This window comes from Rana temporaria, chromosome 1, assembly GCF_905171775.1.
Source record: "Rana temporaria chromosome 1, aRanTem1.1, whole genome shotgun sequence".
Classification (NCBI taxonomy): Eukaryota; Metazoa; Chordata; class Amphibia; order Anura; family Ranidae; genus Rana; species Rana temporaria.
The window spans coordinates 399,128,413-399,141,654 of NC_053489.1; the positions used below are offsets into that span (position 1 = coordinate 399,128,413).

Consider the following 13,242-nt stretch of genomic DNA (forward strand, 5'->3'; position numbering starts at 1 on the left):
TACATCTAGAGAGTGCAATAATTTTTCCCCCGCTGACTGCGACTCAGGAAAAAGGAAGGTAAAACTATCTTGATTCAAATGAAACGCTGACACAACTTTCGGAAGGAAAGTAGGATGGGGACGCAACACAATTTTGTCTTTGTGACAAACAAATAAGGCTCTTTACAAGAAAGAGGTGCTAATTCAGACACTCTCCTAACAGAGGAGATAGCAACCAAAAAAGCCAACTTCCTGCTCAAAAGGATTAACGGAATATGGCGAATGGGTTCAAGGGGCTGCTTCTGCAAGACCGACAACACTAGATTTAAATCCCATGGCCACAAGGGAGGTTTGACTGGTGGATTTGCCAGCGGTCTCTGAAAGATAACCGACAGAGTCAAGATCTGACCCTTAATGGTACTCAAGGCTAATTTCATATCCACGCCTAATTGACAAAAGGCCAGAATCCTACTAATGACATATTTTTGCGGATTCCACCGTCTGGATTCACACCAAGCCACATACAATGGGGATCGAAAGTTTGGGCACCCCAGGTAAAAATTTGTATTAATGTGCATAATGAAGCCAAGGAAAGATGGAAACATCTCCAAAAGGCATCAAATTACAGATTAGACATTCTTATAATATGTCAAAAAAAAGTTAGATTTTATTTCCATCATTTACACTTTCAAAATTACAGAAAACAAAAAAATGGTGTCTGCAAAAGTTTGGGCACCCTGCAGAGTTAATATCTTGTACTGCCCCTTTTGGCAAATATAACAGCTTGTAAACGCCCATTCTTCCTTACAAAAGTCTTTGAGAATCCTGGGCTGTCTGTCACGCACTGCTCTTTTAAGGTCTATCCATAGATTTAATCTATTATGTTGAGGTCAGGAGATTGTAAAGGCAATGGCAAAACCTTCAGTTTACGCCTCTTGATGTAATCCCCCGTGGATTTTGAGGTGTGTTTAGGATCATTATCCATTTGTAGAAGCCATCCTCTATTTAACTTCAGCTTTTTCACAGATGGCATCAAGTTACCATCCAAAATTTGCTGAAATTATATTGAATCAATTTTTCCTTCTACTCGTGAAATGTTCCCTGTGCAACTGGCTGCAATACAACCCCAAAGCATGATTGATCCACCCCCATGCTTAACAGTTGGACAGAGGTTCTTTTCATAAAATTCTGTGCCCTTTCTTCAAACGTACCTTTTCTCATTCCGGCCAAAAAGTTCTATTTTAACCTCATCGGTCCACAGAACTTGTTTCCAAAATGCATCAGGCTTGTCTATATGTTCATTTGCAAAGTTCAAACGCTGATTTTTGTGGTGAGGACGTAGAAGAGGTTTTCTTCTGATGACTCTTCCATGAAGACCATATTTGTACAAGTATCTCTTTATAGTGGAATAGTGTACCACAACTCCAGTGTCTGCCAGATCTTTTTGGAGGGATCGTGCAGTCAAACATGGGTTTTGAATTGCTTTTCTCACAATCCTGCGAGCTGTTCTGTCTGATATTTTTCTTGGTCTTCCAGATCTTGCTTTAACTTCCACTGTTCCTGATGACTGCAATTTCTTAATTACATTCCGAACAGTGGATATTGACATCTGAAAACGATTTACTATCTTCTTATAGCCTTCTCCAGCTTTGTGAGCCTCAACTATTTTCAGTTTCAGTTTTCTAGACAACTGCTTAGAAGAACCCATAGTGCTGATTGTTGGGGCAAGGTCAGATGGGTCTGGGCATTTAAAACCTTTGAGATTGACATCACCTGGTCTTCCCAGACGATGATTGCGAACAATCCATGACACTGGCAGGTCTCAGCTTTGAAAAGGGGGCAGTGCATGCTATAAATTCTGCAGGGTGCCCAAACTTTTGCAGACGCCATTTTTTTTGTTTTCTGTAATTTTGAAAGTGTAAATGATGGAAATAAAATCTAACTTTTTTTGACATATAAGAATGTCTAATCTGTAATTTGATGCCTTTTGGAGATTTTTCCATCTTTCCTTGGCTTCGTTATGCACATTAATACAAATTTTTACCTGGGGTGCCCAAACTTTCTATCCCCACTGTATGCCTTCCAGATCCTATAATAAATAAGCCTGCAAGCCGGCTTCCTAGCATTAATGAGAGTGGAGAGAACTGGACCAGAGAGTCCTCGTTTCTTCAATATGTAGGTTTCAACAGTCAAGCCGTCAAATTTAGCTTTCGTAAGGAAGGATGGAACACTGGACCCTGTGATAGCAGGTCATGTCGGAGTGGAAGAATCCAAGGTTTGCCCACTGCCATCTTTAAAATTTCGGTGTACCAGGACCTTCTGGGCCAATTCAGGGCCACCAGGATTACTGGTATTCCCTCTTTCTTGATTTTGCAGAGCCGTCTCTGTAAGAGCGGAACCGGAGGGAATGCATAGATCAATGAAACCTGATCCCAGGGAATCATTATCGCATCCATTCTGAAGACTAGAGGATCTCTTGTCCTTGACTCAAAGGTGTCCAGTTTTCTGTTGACCCTGGAGGCCAGCAAGTCTACATTTGGGGTCCCCCATTTCAGACAGCCTGAAAAATATCTGAGTGGAGAGACCACACCCCTGGCAACAGTTGCTGGCTGCTCAGGTAATCCGCTTGCCAATTCTCTACTCCTGGAATGCAGATTGCAGGAAAACAGGGAAGATGATTTTCTGCCCATATTAATATTCGGTTCACTTCTCTCTGAGCATCCCAACTCCGGGTACTCCCCTGATAATTGATATAGGCTACTGCCATAGCATTGTCGGGTTGGATCCGAAATGGGTAACCCTGCAACCTGTGTGTCCAGGTCCTGGGGGCCAGATATACTGCCCGAATTTCCAATATGTTGATGGGCAAGCTCCTTTCCGACTCAGACCAAATTCCTTGGGCTTAGTCCTCTTCCAGAACTGCACCCCAACCAGACAGGCTGGCATCCGTGGATATCACCTTCCAGGTGATTGGGAGAAAGGTTTTCCCTCTTTTTAAGTTCTTGGTGTCCAACCACCAACTGAGGCTTTGACGTACCCTTAAGGACGGGTACATTGGCAGATCTAGAGCCTGGATTTTCCTGTTCCAGGTAGCCAAAATACTGTTCTGCAGCAGTCTCAAATGAAATTAGGCATAGGGGACGGCCTCGAAGGAGGCCACCATCTTCCCCAACAACCTCATGCAAAGGCGAATAGATGGTCCTCTCTTTGCTTTGACTATGCGGACCAGATCCTTCAAGGCTTTGATCTTTGGCTCTGGAAGGAACACTCTGCTTTGGGCTGTGTCTATGATCATGCCCAAATACTCCACCCTTCTCAGGGGTTGTAGAGAGGATTTTTGTAGGTTTAGGATCCATCCCAATTGTTCTAGGTACTTTACCGTACTGGGTACACTGTGGTTCAATTGTGTTACTGACTGTTCTACCAGAAGCAAATCGTCTAGATACACTGTCACCGCTATGCCCTGTGTGGGGCCAGAACTTTTGTAAACACCCGGGGTGCAGTAGCCAAGCCAAAAGGCAGAGCTACAAACTGGTAATGGTGGTGTTCTACTGCAACTCTTAGGAAGTTTTAGTGAGCAGGATGGATAGGCACGTGTAAGTATGCATCTCTTATATCTATTGACGCTAAGAATTCTCCGCCTTGTAAGGTGGAGACCACCGATCGTATGGTTTTCATTCGGAAATGGCGAATGTTCAGAAACTAATTCAGAGCTTTTAGATCCAGAATGGGTCTGATGTCTCCGTTTGGTTTTGGAACCACGAAAAGATTTGAAAAACCACGAACCTTGTTCTTTCAGGGGAACTTTCATGATTACCCCCTGGGACAGTAAGTGATCCAAAGCTTGGAAAAGGTTTTCTTTTTAATAGATCTTTGCAGATGGTTGAACTTAAAAATCGATAAGGTGTTTTTTCTCGAAATTCCAGCTTATACCCTAGAGATACTGTGGAAACTACCCATTTGTCCTGGATCTCCATCTGACAAGTTGCTGAAAACTGCAGAAGCCGCCCTCCCCTCCACTCGGCCGAGCGGGGGCAGCCCTTCATAAGGGAGCTTTGGGGTTCTGTTAGATCTCTGACCCCACGGCTTCTTGGGACCCTGGACTTGGCTCTGGGTCTTAGCTCTGGTGGCTGGCTGAGAATGCCGTTGCCACTGTCTGTAGGCAGAAGTTTCGGGAACCGGGGAGAGTGAGCGTTTAAAACAGGGACGCTTATTATTTTTCTTATCTGGTAACAGAGTAGTTTTACTACTTGAAATCTTTTGGATATATTTATCCAGATCATCCCCAAAGAGCCGTTCCCCATAGAAGGGGAAGCAAGGCAATAGTTTTTACATGGAGTTTCTGCTGACCAATGCTTTAGCCACAGAATCTTTTGCATATGCACCAGCTGGAGCGTGAGGCGGGATGCCTATTGGATAGAATCTCTCATGGCATCCACAGTAAAACATAAGGCCTTAGGTAGGTTCTCCCATAGTTTGACTTGATCTGGGGGAAGCTCTTTAAGCCCCTACTTCACTTGTTCGCTTAGGACCTGACACATGCCAAATGCTGCTACGGCAGGTTGAGTCACAACACCGGCCATAAGAAAGGAAGACTTAAGCAAAGACTCCAATTTCATTTCAGAAGGATCTTTAAACACCTGAGCGTTGTCTACAGGACAGGTCAGGTTTCTATTCACACAAGAAATGGCCGCATCTACTGTGTTTCCAATAAAGGATGAACAGAAAAAGAACAAGCAGCCTGTGGGGATTTTAATGAACCCAGGGAGGAGACAGGTGATTCAGTTAATCCAGGCGAGGGTAACTTGAAAGTGGAACGGAAGGCTTTAGCAATAACATTGCACCTGCAATTTAAGAACCTGGGAAACAGAAAAAGGTTCATCTGATATTCCTGAACCATCTGACTGCTCCTCATCTCCTGAAGGTGCTGCAGTATCATCCCCATCCTCATTATCAGATTTTTTTGAAGGAGGATCTAGGGCAACAGAAGAGGACCTACTTCGCTTTTTGTCCTTCTGCAAAGATGCTGCCATTAAAGTAGCGATCCTCCCTTCCAAGTTGATCAGAGCTACTGCTAAAGTGTCTTCAGTGACATATGCAGGAGCTGGTACAACAGGAGAGGCTTCTATGCCTGATAACGGCAATGGCTCATCCTGTTTAGGTGCTTTAGGTTTTGCAGGAGAGGATGGTACTAGGCGGGAATTGCCAGAACCCCCTGAGTCAGGTGGGGATGCTTTACTGGCCTTTTTTGCCGACCCTGTATTTCTCCTATAGGAAGACATTAGTCCTAAGCCAAAAGCAGAGGTTCAAACAAATGCATACACTACCGTGTTAGTAAAGCAATATACATATAGTATGCAACTAATCACACAGCTTTGATGCTGAGTAGGTGTCCAGGAGTGCCTGTATCCAACCACACAGTGAAGCTTAGGTGCCCCTGGCTGCTGTGTCTGCTCTTAGAGACTTCACCTGGTGTCTGAGGTCATTTTCAAGCCTTCCGCCCTGCGTAGAAGATCGGTGTGCACGTGCACGCGCCCACTCCTGTGATCGTGCCTGCCTTCTTTCGGCTGTGTCTGTAAAAATGCGCGCGTGTAGGGGAATGGCGGTGCTAGCAAGGGGAGACAAGAGGACCTTCTGACCACCCTACCTTGCCCAGGAAGGCATCGTGTATCAGGAATGCAGAGCCTGCATCAGAGGAAGCGTGCGGTCTGTGGAGCAGCTGACACTGACTTCTCTGGAGCATGGTGAGTGCAAAATAGCTCTTTACTCCCTCCAGTGCCTCATAAAGTAGAAACTCCTTAAGACAATCTTTCTTGGGATTTTTTCCCACTTACCTGATCCACGCCGCAGGACTGCTGAAAACCAGACAGTACCAACCTTCACCCATCATGGCAGGTATGTTGTGCCAACCTTCAGGGGTCTGGGTTCCTACATAAAGGAGACCTCTTCCCTGGGCCTTGTAAAAGACTGCCAGAAAACGTTTGCGCTTTAGTTTGTATAGCGAAAGTACTGGACCCTAGAGCCCAGTCCTCCAAAGAGAGACGTTACAGGCAAACCTCGCTCTTCTTCGAGGTATGAGTACCATAAATGTAAGCGTATAAAATAAGCGTTTTGGATGGATCCGATAGCGCAGCCCCTATTGACCCCCGGAGGGATTCTTAGTAGAGCTTCGCCTAGCACAGCCTTAGTCGCAACCAACACCTAAGACACTGGAGAAAAAACTGAGGTACTTTGCTTAGGGGAGGGGTTATATGGAGGGTAACTTGTCTTCATTGGTTGTGCCAGTATCCAATCAGCTCTGGTAACCATACAACCCACTATGTAATGATTTAAGGCTCTGTGTCCCTTGGTGTACAATAAAGAAAAAACAGGACACAGGATTAAGATCATGGGACGTCCCTAAGCAATTCAGCTAAGGGGTGGGCATCTTAGCAAACAAGGCCAACAGACCTAAATTCAAGAGAATCAGGTTCCCAAATTAAAGTGAAGCCTTGCAATTTCGAGAAACAGTCATCGCTTGCTGAAAAGCCCAAGAGGTATTGACTGAATGAGATGAGTGATCCTTTAATAGGAAAGGAGAATTTCTATCCTTTAAGGGCTAAGCCTTGATGATAGCCTAAAAAGGGAGGGAAAGAGAGAGCGCCAAACCATAGTGTGGTGCAGTGAGGAAAAGGACTTAAAACTACAATGAACAGGGCAACAAAAAACAAGGAAGCATAACAGCAGAATAGAATGGAACACTGTGGTTTTGCGCTGTCTCTTCCCCTCCCTTTTTTGTTTACATGCAGATGGAGCGCCCTTCTCCATTTCAGCAGCAGCATTCCATCTTAGTGTTGGTGCTAGTGAGATGTGTGTGTGTCTAGTATATGGGCTACTCAATCTAGTTGGTATCCATTTACTGTATTCATTTATTAATTTGACCATTTTGTTACTTTGTATTACTAATTTCCTCTGTGTCCTACCCACATAGTTACATATTGCTTACCATATTGTGTAGATGTTTTTGATAGTGATACTCTTGCTGGTTGGTGACAGTGCCGTGCGTTGGGAGCGTTCAGCACTCTTTGATTTGTCTTGGTGAAAACCTGCCTAATCCACCTAGAAATGGTAAAACGAGACAAAGGAAAGCTGTTGCGAAAGCCCAGAGGCAGGATATATAGAGAATTTGAAGTTCAGATAGAAGAAGATACATCCCACAGAGTATCCTCAAGGATGTTACTGAATTGCGCCATGAGAAGTAAGCATTCTAATAGACCTTCAAAGGTTGATTTACTAGCTTTAAGCTATGTAGGAATAACAAAGTCTGAGAGACCCTTTTCCCTCAGAACTTGGCTTTCACTAGCCAAGCAAGACATGCCCTTGAGACAGTAGTTTGGGTTGGTCGGTAAGGGCCCCAGATAGTCTTCCAGGGGTCAGAAATTCGGAGTAACAATTGCTTCTCGGAAAATTTGGTGCCGCCAAGATCTTTGGAATGCCCTTTACCTCAATTCTGTAATGTAACCAAGAGAGAATCTGTAGGCAAGGGATATTAGTCAGAACTTATTCCATGAAGTATCCAGTGCATCCACTGTAAAGGCCTTTGGATCCCTGAACCTGCCCCCCTTTTTGTTGAAGCAGGATCCCAGCAGACATACAGTATGTCTGGCATCTTCAATGATGACATATGTCACCTCAGAGTGAAAAGACCATTCCCCCGCATCCAAGGAAATCCGTCTGCCAATTATCTACTCTGGGTATGTGGATTGTGAACAAGGCTAAAAGATGCCTTTTGGCCCAAGTGACTCAGACTTCTGGAGGTTGAGGATCCATCTGAAGTGTCTGTATTGTCCGCCAGACATTAACTGCAAGAAGCTGGGTGGAGTACTTCTTCAAGAGGAGATTGTCCAAACAGCCAATAATGTGGACTCCCCAGAGCTCAGCATCGCAAGGATCAAAGCAAGAAACTTGGGAATACCTGGGAGGCTGTGGACAGGCCAAAGGGAAGAGACACAAATGGGAAGTGCTGCTCATCCGCTGCAAATCGCAGGAACAACAAATGTGGAACATGTTAATACACATACTTGTCAATTGATGATAAAAATTCCCCTTGTTGCTAAAACATCCCCTTGATGCTAAAAATTCCCCATGTAATACAATTGCATGCATGGAACATGGATTGCTCTTCAGAGAACAAGGCAAGTGTAAAGAGACCTTGCTGCATATGAGGATTGGGGTAGCTGACGAGTCAGAGGCACATTTCAGATATACGTATCACAATAATATTTATGCCCATTTGCTAATGCTAATGACTTGGGCTTCTACTATCTTTTGTGAGAAAACATTTCCAAATAATGCCATATGGCAGCACAGTGCCCGATTGCTTGGCAACTGTAGGGTCCCAGGTTTAAATCCCAACATAAAATTTGCAAGTTCTCCCTGTTCTTTGGTAGTTTTCCTCCAATGCGCCAATTGGCTCCTGTCCAAATAGGTCCTAGTACAGTATGTGTGCATGGGCAAAGACTGATGTAAATGTACAATAAAGCAAAGTGAAAATAGTCAATGTTTTATAAATACCAGTAATAAATATGGCACTGACCTGTTGTGGTTGTTCTCCGTAATAAAAAGTAAATCGAGAATTGCCGTCCATACTGCAAGCTTGTTCATTAACTAGAGAAATAAGACAAAGAGAAATACATTTGCATGTTTCAGCTGAATATTTTTGTTGTGTTACGTTCAAGCCTATTGGTGCAATAATGCATTTTGGTAAATTGCTGTGACCAGAGCTTTTTTTCTCAGAAAATAGGTGCAGGAACTCAACCACGACCCCGTTCAGATTTCAAAAACAGTAGAAGGGTCTTAAAGGGGCATTAAATACCAGGATTGCACTACATACAGACTGCAGAGTTCAGGGGAGTGCAGAGCTGTCACTTGTAAACACAGAAACCGATCTTCTGTGTTTACAAGTGATTGTAGTGACCGGGCACCAAAGGGTCTGAGCCAAAGGTGGTGGAACTGAGTTCCCCCAAGTTCCCCCTGAAAAAAAGCCCTGGCTGTGACACATATAAACCACATAAACCAAACGACATCTCATGATACATTATTAATACGTTCAACATCTTACCAATCTGAGATACGTTACGCCAGCAGAAAGATCCGCTGATCTTTCTGAATCCAGCCCACAGAGTTTTATGATCACCAGAACCAGTTTCCCCATTAGAAAATCTCCCTCTCCAATTCCTGTTCTGGTAACCACTCAACATTTCAGATTTCCTTTCACTTTGGTAAAAAAAAGGACATTAAGACAAACAGAGAGGATGAATATCCCTAAGGCCCCATACTCACGAGCAAACATGTCTGCTGAAACTGGCCCGCAGGCCAGTTTCAGCAGACATGTTTGCTCGTGTGTGGGCGCGAGCGGGCCGAATTCCAGCAAACATTTGCCCGCCGGGCCTTTTCCCAGCAGACAAATATTCCTGGACTTGTTTTAAAACAGTCCGCTGGAATTCTGCCCGCTCGGACATGTACGGTCGTCAGTACAGACCTACCGTACATGTCCAGGCGCCCGCCGTCCCTCGCATGCGTCGAATGACTTCGACGCATGCGTGGAAGCATTTTAAAGGCGGGCCGCCCACGTCGCCGCGTCATTGTCGCGGCGACACCGCGTCATCGACGCGGCGACACCGCGGACACGCCCCGCGTATTGTTTACGCGCGGACTTCTGTACGATGGTGTGTACAACCATCGTACAGAAGCCCTCTGGCAGACATGTATGGTGAAAACGGTCCGACGGACCGCTTTCACCATACATGTTTGGTCGTGAGTACCCGGCCTAACAGTCACATAGACAATAATAATAATAATAACCTATATTGTTCCTATACCTCGCCTCTCTATCTAAAACTATAAAAAAAAAAGTTGTTCAGTTATCAGAAACTCTGCAGACAAATTCTGACATTTGACATGGCAAAACTGTACATCCACACCCCTACCAATTGAGAACCTTTACCTTTTTACTCACACTTTGTGCCCTCTGGGACTTTTACCAATACCTCTATATTTGACAGCACAATCTCTTTAACTCCTTCCTGGGTTACAGATTGGATTTCTGGCCTTTTTTTAGTTGTCTGATGCCGCAACAACATTAACTAGAAGCTGTTCATAGTAAACATACTGTACTTTCCATCACACTGTTACTTAGAGTGGCCTTCATCCTTTTTGAAATCTTAGTACTGTCTAAAGGTCTTCTGGGGTACTGCTTATGCATAAAATTAACTGAAAACAACTCGGCAATGGACAGAAAACTGTCCTATCTGCTCTACCTGTTCAGTACAGCATAGTTGTCAACAGTCCCGGTTTTTCCGGGACATTCACGGATTTAGGACCCTTGTCCCGGATTGTTTTTGTCCCGAGACTTTGTCCTGGGAAATTCAAAAATGTTTTTGCCAAACAACGGCAACGGCTACACCAAAATGGCCACCGCCACTGTGTTGTTTCCTATAGTCCTCTTGTGTTCAGTGTAGAGGAGAGGGGCAGCCAATCGGCTTCTCTCTTTTGGCGGCCCCTCCCCGATATCCACTGAACATGTGGATGGGATGCGATCTTCCTCTACCCGCCGCTGCCGCCACCTAATTCATGGGTCTGCAAAGTTCATGGGTCCCCGAGGTACGATTGATCATCCGGCCCGCTATGTGCTTTTATCCGGCCTGCAGAGTCATCAGACTTAGTGCAGGTACGGACTCTGGTCGAGTTGTGGGAGTCGCAGGGCTTCTAACTTGGCCGGTAAGCTATTCACACAGATCTATAGCAGGCGATAGTGGGGAAAGGAATGTGCGGGGGGGGCACAAGTGTGGAGGGGCGCTGATGACACAAGTGTGGAGGGGACTCTGATTTAAACTAATGTCACGCCCCCTAATTATAGCAATTCTCCACCTACATGCAAAAAAGTGTCCCGGATTTATTTTTTGCAATGTTGGCAACTATGGTACAGCCTTGTTCCAAGTGTTGGTATCCTGCAGTGTCAGCCCATCCATCACAGGAGAAACAAAAAAGGACACTAAACATTAAAAAATGTACGCATTTCTTTTAGCAAGGCTTTCAGGTAGTGTTGATCCTTTAAGGGGGGACATGTGTTGCACAGTGTTGATTGAGAAGAGCTTACTCTTCTGTGCTGCTGAAATTCCTCTTTCCCTCCCCTCTCAACAGGTAGAGAAAAAGCAGGATTCCTAGTGGATTAATCTGCAGCACTGGAAGCCGCACCCACCAACATGGACACTCCATCCTCAGTGCATGTTCTGCCCTTTATTAGCTAGCACACTGTAGGCTTTTCCCTGGACAGTGTCATAGCAATGGATCATTATGCTATTCAGATTTATTACCTGGGAGATTCCCAGGCTGAGAGCTAAAAGTAAACAAAATGATATCACCAGCATCCTTTACCATTTTTTAGTTTTAACTGTCGGCTAGGGAACCCACCTGGCTGGCAGTGAATGGTGCTCATGATGAGTCATTGGTTGCTAGGAAGCCAACTGCCACCAACATCCTAGCAACCATGAGTCCTGTGTAAGAAGCTGATTATAAAAGAGGAACCACTGTGGAGAATGGAACATCGCCAGTTTTGTGTTGCCAAGATCCCAATATCGTTCTGTATTGTTCATTGGTCATGATAACGATAACGATGTGTACCTTGCCTTTGTGCCTTACTGCCTATGCTTTCTGGTACTGAGATCCCATGATCCCGATCTTGCTGCTGGCTTGCACCTGCTCTGTGTAAACCTCCTTATCCTATCCTGCTGCCTGTACCTGCTCCTTGTGAACCTGTACCCCTTTCTGGTCTCTTTCCTGATCTGTTTTATTCACTGCTCCGTGTAAACCTGCCTGCGCCTGCTTGCCTGAGTTCTAGTTAGTTGGACTGTTAGGTGGCCTGTACTTTGCACCAATGTTAACTAGTGTTCTATAGGCTGCTAGGTTTATGTTGTCTCTAATCTGTGTTCTCTGCTAAATATCATTGATTTTTGTACTTTAGGTTTGAGTCCCGTCTACCCTATGCAGCTCACTTGTCTTGTTACATCTGTTCTACAGGATACCAGCGCATGATATTCTAACATAATACTGAGACCAGTAATGACTAGATTGGCTGCACATGGGGATATGTGATTTTTTTTTTTTTTAATACAGTTGCTGTGTTGTTGTTAAAAGAGGTTGTAAACCCTTGATTTTTAAAAAAAATAATAAACATGTCATACTTCTACTGTGCAGTTCGCTTTGCACAGAGTGGCCCCGATCCTGGACTTCTGGGGTCCCCCGGCGGCACTGGTAGCTCCTCCCCACATTGAGTGCCCACATAGGACACCCATGTGGGCGTGCTCCCTAATCCTGCTTCTGTGTACATTCACACAGAATGCAGGACTGGGCCCTGCCCCCTGGCACCCATGTTATTGGATTTGATTGACAGTAGCGGGAGCCAATATGCGCTGCTATCAATCTATCCAGTCAAGACCCAAGACAATAGGCAAAGAGGTAGCGTCTCTGGCGAGGGAACGAACAAGCTCAGGTGAGTAAAACGGGGGGCTGATCACTGTCAGAAGTTTTTTCACCTTAATGCATAGGATGCATTAAGGTGAAAAAACACGAGGGTTTACAACCCCTTTAACCACTTCAGCCCTGGACCATTTTGTAGCTAAAGGACCAGGCCACTTTTTTTGCGATTTGGCAGTGCGTAGCTTTAACTGACAATTTCGTGGTCGTGCGACTTGGCTCCCAAACAAAATTGGCGTCCGTTTTTTTCCCACAAATAGAGCTTTCTTTTGGTGGTATTTGATCACCTGTGCGGTTTTTATTTTTTGCGCTATAAACAAAAATATAGCGACTTTTTGCTATAATAAATATCCCCAAAAAATATTTTTTTTTTCCCTCAGTTTAGGCCGATACGTGTTGTTGGTAAAAAAAATTGCAATAAGCGTTTATTGATCGGTTTGCGCAAAAGTTATAGCGTTTACAAAATAGGGGGTAGTTTTATGACATTTTTATTAATAATTTTTTTTTTACTAGTAATGGTGGCGATCAGCGATTTTTATCACGACTACGACATTATGGCGGACACATCGGACACTTTTGACACATTTTTGGGACCATTGTCATTTTTACAGTAATCGGTGCTAAAAAAATGCACTGATTACTGTGAAAATGAGGGGTTAACCACTAGGTGATGCTGTAGGGGTTAAGTGTGCCCTAGTGAGTGATTCTTACTGTAGGGGCGTGGGCTGGCGTGACAGACGATCACTGACA

The 13,242-nt window shown here is 44.6% G+C and overlaps 1 protein-coding gene across 2 annotated transcripts in view; it reads right to left on the reverse strand.

The window, feature by feature from the left end:
- The window catches only part of LOC120913217 (protein mono-ADP-ribosyltransferase PARP14-like), a 77,511-nt gene that overhangs the window by 45,913 nt on the left and 18,356 nt on the right, over positions 1 to 13,242 (reverse strand). Inside the window, exons 1-2 of one of the 2 annotated variants that reach the window (XM_040323025.1) lie at positions 8,555 to 8,627; positions 6,965 to 7,077 (exon numbers count right to left, since the gene is read on the reverse strand). In XM_040323025.1, the coding sequence (XP_040178959.1) occupies positions 6,965 to 6,967 (3 nt within the window). In that variant the 5' untranslated portion in view covers positions 6,968 to 7,077; positions 8,555 to 8,627. Of the gene's footprint in view, positions 1 to 6,964; positions 7,078 to 8,554; positions 8,628 to 13,242 lie in introns of those variants that run through there. The other variant, XM_040323016.1, reaches the window with a different exon arrangement.